General features: G+C 39.6%; 1 protein-coding gene across 1 annotated transcript; it reads left to right on the top strand.

Moving 5' to 3' along the window:
• Positions 1-5: 5 nt before the first annotated feature.
• Positions 6-5,477, top strand: DUSP19 (dual specificity phosphatase 19; the record flags this gene model as incomplete). The annotated part of the gene is made up of 3 exons (XM_010289241.1): positions 6-77; positions 1,080-1,232; positions 5,256-5,477. Coding segments are annotated over 3 exons (447 nt in total), but the record flags the coding sequence as incomplete, so codon positions are not given.
• Positions 5,478-5,769: the final 292 nt, after the last annotated feature.

The following is a 5,769-nucleotide window of genomic DNA, read 5'->3' as shown; positions in this document are numbered from 1 at the left end:
AGCGTGGCAACCGGCTGGCTTTCTCCTCAGGGTCGCAGGATGCTGCTCACGACCTGGAGACGATGAAAAAGCATAAGGTAACGGCACGCCGGAGTAAAAATGCATCTCGCAGAGCGTTTGTTAGTGGCTTTCTTTTTTTGAAAGGCCTAAAATCGCCTCACGTAACTCTAAGAAAAATTATATTACATTTTCACTTTTAAAAGGCTGCTCCGTTTGCAGATGGATGCACGCCTGCGAGCTTCGCAAGAAGCTGAACTCCTTTGCTGTGTGACTAATGGTTGTCCACAGCTGTTTAATGGAGCAGATTCCTGCGCGTTTCGGTGTCAGGCACTGAGCAGCAGCACCAGGCCTCCTTGCCTACGAAACAAGAAAAACGAAGCAGCAGCTCTAAGTTTGTCCCGAACTTTGGTCTTTTTACTCTTCTCTGTTACAGTAATGGGGTGATAAGGCCTTCAGACAGTGGTGCTTCTGCAGGACAGGGAGTCACCAGTCTGGCACCTGGTGCCACCTAAATGTCACTTCACTGTAAGTTAAAATAACCCACAACCTGGCCATAACCGTAACAGAGCAAAGATGTCAGGAGGCCCGAGGTGGTCTGGCCTGCCCAGTGCAGGTATCATTTACTCTGAAATTCTTCCGCTCCAGTAAATGGTACTGGTAATTTAGAAGAAGGACCGTTAGGCTGATGGGTTAGGGCAGGCTTGAAATTTGGTGGATTGTTCGGTGGTCTGTGCTCTCATTCCTGTCGCTTTCTCTTTTATTTTCTATCTGTGCGCTGACAACCCCCTGTTCTGGTGAAAATCCTTACTTTAGTATGTGTTTGGCTGAGCACAGATCATTTCTTCTCAAAAAAAGACAAAAACTGAAATTTATCACAGTGTATTTTAACACACAGGAAAATTTTGCTTGGAGAAAAACACACCATAGACAGCATATGTGTGTAAAACTGAACAATGCAGTTGCGTAAGTTACAACCTGTGAATGCCTAAAGAATAATTCACCTTTGCTACTGCTGATTTTGCTTGCCGTCTTCAGAAAACGCCTTTTTCTTTTTTTCTTTTTTTTTCCTTTGGACTTAGGTTACTCATGTTCTAAATGTGGCATACGGAGTGCAAAATGCCTTCCTCAATGACTTTGTATACAAGTCCATTTCTATTCTGGACCTCCCAGAAACTGATATTACCTCCTATTTCCCAGAATGTTTTGAGTTTATTGAGAAAGCCAAGATCCAGGTACAGTATATCAATAATTAATGCTACTAGTTATTCTGTTTAAATTATTTATTCCCCTATGTTTTAGAGAAATGCTTCTTTAATACAGCAGGATGAGTGGCTGACTTTAGATAAAGAAATCCCTTTGTAAGTCCAGATCACTACATCTGACAGAGGGAAGCTTTTTTTACTTTCTATAACTTACTCATCAGGTTTGTTGTTCTGGATTAGAAGAAAGCCCTAACAGGGCTTTTATAGATCTGTGTGGTTTGTCAGCAGCCATCCACCAGCCTGGTGCTTCTCCTTGATCATCCTTTGAAGATGCAGCATGTTGAGCTATGAATTCACATACAATTACATACTAAGACTGTCAGAGAATGTGTTAGTAGTCTTGGTGCCAACCAGTGATTTAACTGCTAACAAAATCCTGAAAAAGACATGGCATAGGAAATACGGTGAAGGGACTCCTTCTGGGGTTGCTTGTCAGACTTGTCTGTAACTAAGACCATCTCTGACTCATATTTGTTAAATTCAGGCTTACTGTGTAATTTATGACAACCATTGCTTTGGTATCAAAACTATGACTTGACAACGAAACCTTCTTGCACGTTATTCCACCATATCTACCATATTCATTATTTACATAGATTGGGATAAAAGAAGATAATCTTGCCCCAGCTTTCTTTGTGTCACACAATGTTCTTTCCTTCTCTCATTTATCATTTACAAGCTATGTGATACGTAGTGCCAGTTAAGGACCTTTTCAAGGTTTCTAGTTACAGTTTCCACTTCATTGCTAAGTGAGACTTGCCATTCATGACTGCATAGTGTTGCTTTCTGCCTCTGTGTTCATGTTCCAGTTACTAGTTTGTAAGCTAAGGAGTTTTCCGGAAAACTTTTACAGCAATATTAATAGTTTTCTAATGGGAAAGTTGGGAAAGCAGGTAATTGATGGAATAGATCTTCTCCAGGATCAGTTCACGAAGCATGTGATAGTAGTATGTGGAGACATATCTCTGGATGGTTTGAATCGCTTTATTTGCTTTGCCAAAATAGTGTTAAAAGTGCTGACAATAAATGGTATCATTAAGTGTTCTTCTTTTGAAGTAATCACTAAGAGATACTATTGTTTTATCTCCTAATGTGGGGGAAGGAGAGATGTTCACTGGTGACAGAGCATAATAGGTGAGAAATTATTACTGGAACACGGTTAACTTAATGAAGGAGTATGAGAGCGCTTGAATTTGAGAATGCAAGTAAAGCCTGCGCTGTCCAGCAAGTCACTGCTAGCTGGTGCTCGTAACAGGACTGACTTTTCTAAAACTGTAACTGCTCAAGTCTGTAGACACCATGGTACAAATCCTGATACGTATCAGAGCTCACCTTTTCTTCTAGGCTCCAAATTGACAGGCAGATTTTCCATGACATGTTAGGTGACCCATGTCAGTTTGCAGTTCTATGAATGAGGGATATTTTTTAATCTTTCTGTTTAATATCTAATACTATAGAACTGCTAAAATCTTGTCTTTCCGGGGAGGAAATCTTAGCTCATTCATGAACATCTCTCCTTATCGCCCCCTCTATACCTCCTAAAGAAAAAGCTGTGGCACCACTGCAAAGTAAAGTGGATCCCTAAGGAACTACATTAGCCTATGGCTCATCACCAAAAGCTTTATGCTTCTTTTTTGTTTCTTTCCTCGGTAAGGCTTTTTGCCGACTGTGTATAACCACTGTATAATCACCTTTTCTCTTGGTGGAAGGTGCTTTTGCTTCCCTCTGTATAAAAACTTAAAAAAACCAACTTGGTCTTGAATCTTGAGAGGTTCTCGCAAGACCACAGACCATTTCTGGGTAGGTGAAGGTTAGGCTATGAGGATCCGAGCAAGGAGTTCTTGGTAAATAGAGATTAATTTCATATCTGCAATCTGTTTCTTACTTTTATTCTATATTCACATCTAATACAAAAAGTTAAGAATTACATGCCAAATTCATCTTTGTATAAAGCAACAATGGGGTTTGACAAGGAAAGATAGGTCTTCTCAGTATTAAATTTGGTTTCATGTTATTGCCCATGTTCATTCATGCTCAGTAATTTTCAGGTCTGTTCCATGGATATCACTATATAATTTTCGGCAATGTACAACAGAACAGTCATTAAAAAAAAAAAACTTAAAAGAAATGTGAAACAAGAAAATAAAGCATGAACTGTACAAAGAAAAAAAAAAGGATCACTTTCAATGCTTGTTTTTTACCGTTAGTTCCGCTGCTAGATATTGATCTAGATTATTGTACATTATGTCTGAAATAACTCCCATTAAATTGGTAAAAACTACCCCAGGTCTACAGTGGATAACCTTCAGCAATTGCTTTGTTAGCAGTGGCATACATATAATTTTTAATGGTACAATTTTAATGTCATTATTATAAAGGAGACAGTGGATTTGCAGGTCACCACTGGCACTTCCTCACGTCGTTGAAATGCATGTACAAGTCTGCTTTCCACTCTGCAGTAGTCTCTGTGATCAGGAAGCATGCCCCTGTGAATATGAGTAAGGGAGTGAAGATTACGATTTCCAGCAGGCAGTGCAAAGGGGATGGGATTTCCCTTGCAAAAAAAGGAACTGTGATTCAGCATGCCAGGATGCAGGAGCTTAGATTCAGTTCCTAGCTCTGCCATGATCTGGTGGTGTTAACTTGAGCAAGTCATTCTTCTAGTCTCAGCTTGGCATTTCTTCAACAAGGATAATAACACTCAATTTTGTAGTTTTTTGTCTTACTGTTTAAACCGGAAGATTTTTGGAGCAGGAACCATTTTCAGCTGCAAGTGCCAGGTCTGTAATATAAGCCACCAAGTTCCTTGAAAGGAACCGTGGTGATTAGAAGGTCTTTTTTTTCCTTCAGGTACAATGCCCATTGAAGAATTTGTGCCTGTTAAGGGCAGACAGAGCCGGCTGTTAATATCTAGAATGTATTTGTTCAGTCTCAAATATCTGAGTGTTCAGTATCTTTATTCAGAACATGGAGATGCTAGGGGCTTGCGGGGGGGTGTGTGTGTGAAAGTGGCATTTGGCAGACTGGACCGAGCCTTTTCCAGGTCATAGTCTGACATACAAACATGGCAACATGATGAAGCCTGGGCCTCGCAAACGTCGCCTATGCTGTATTAGATTGTCTAGTTGTCTTGGTATTAATTCATGCCCGCGATTTCTTAATGAAACTTGCAGTGTATTTTTAAAGAGTTATTCAGGTATCTCAAAGATTGTGTGGGAAACGTTTAAGTAAGAGGAAAACATTGATTTTATAGATAATTCAGGATAAGCCTGAATTTAAACACCAGGAGAAACATTTGTGAATTTATGGGAGGTTCGGTAGTTTTGGAGTTTTCACCTTAGTCCCTGGTTAAGGGACCTTAGTTGTAGAAGCTGTACCAGCTGCTACAGTTGTTCCAGCGGTGTGATGGGGAGGTAGGGGTTTGTTGCAAATCACACCATATCTTTTCTGATTTTTCTCTTTCTATGCATGAACCTACTTACCCACAACACTGAAGAACTCCAGAGTACGCAACAAGTGTGCGCCTGAAACTACAAGTTCTAAAATCTGCCTCTGTGCCTAGCAGTTTGCTGCCTTGCTATGTTTCAAACCTGGTAACAAGATACAGTCAAGTTGCGTTCCATATTGCAAATGATCTATTTTAAAATTGGCACCCAGTTAGATCAGATACCTTACTATCCCAGATGTCTGTGATTTGGTTTTTATATCGAGGGGCTGCTGCAAGGTCTTGGGGAAAGGGACAGAGAAATGTTCTTTAGTTCTGTGGTACAAATCAGGTTTGAAGTATTTGATGATTATAAAGTGGCTTTGGTTAGAAAAAGATTTAATTTTGGGCTTATATATCTGTATTTGGAGTTACTTAAATGTGTAACATTTGCTTTGAGCCCAGCAAGGAGCTTTTAATGTCTTAATAGACTTTTATGTCAAGTTTCTAATACTTGTTGCTATCTACTTAATGAATATCCCAACTTATATTTCATTCGTTTCTTGAAGGATGGTGTGGTACTGGTCCATTGTAATGCAGGAGTCTCCCGTGCAGCGGCAGTAGTCATTGGTTTTCTAATGAATTCAGAAAGACTGAGTTTTGCTAGAGCCTTTTCCTTGGTGAAAAATGCAAGGCCTGCGGCTTGTCCAAATCCTGGCTTCATGGAGCAGCTTCACAAGTACCAAGAACAGAATATAAAGGCAAATGGAACCGTAAATGATCACAACTGATCAAAAGGGAGAAGTGAAACAATCTGTTTTGACTATACAGTACCAGATGTTGGATGTACTTTAATCTGTCATTTTGCAGTCCCCTTTAACACATGCATTTTAAAGTCCTGACTTTTTTTTTTTTTACCTCCTCTTTGGCCCCTTTTTTTTTAGGATGTAGTTTAAAGGCTAAACGGTACTCCACTGACTTCAGAGATGATTTTGCCTAACAACAAGCTCTCCCTAGAGTGCTAATAAAAAGATAAAATTCAGTTTTTCAAGAAAAAAAAAGAATGATTTTTTTATTGAACTG

Source organism: Phaethon lepturus, unplaced genomic scaffold (genome assembly GCF_000687285.1).
Source record: "Phaethon lepturus isolate BGI_N335 unplaced genomic scaffold, ASM68728v1 Scaffold39646, whole genome shotgun sequence".
NCBI lineage: Eukaryota > Metazoa > Chordata > Aves > Phaethontiformes > Phaethontidae > Phaethon > Phaethon lepturus.
The sequence above is the reverse complement of the archived record's forward strand: the minus strand, read 5'-3'. Positions and strand labels throughout refer to the sequence as shown.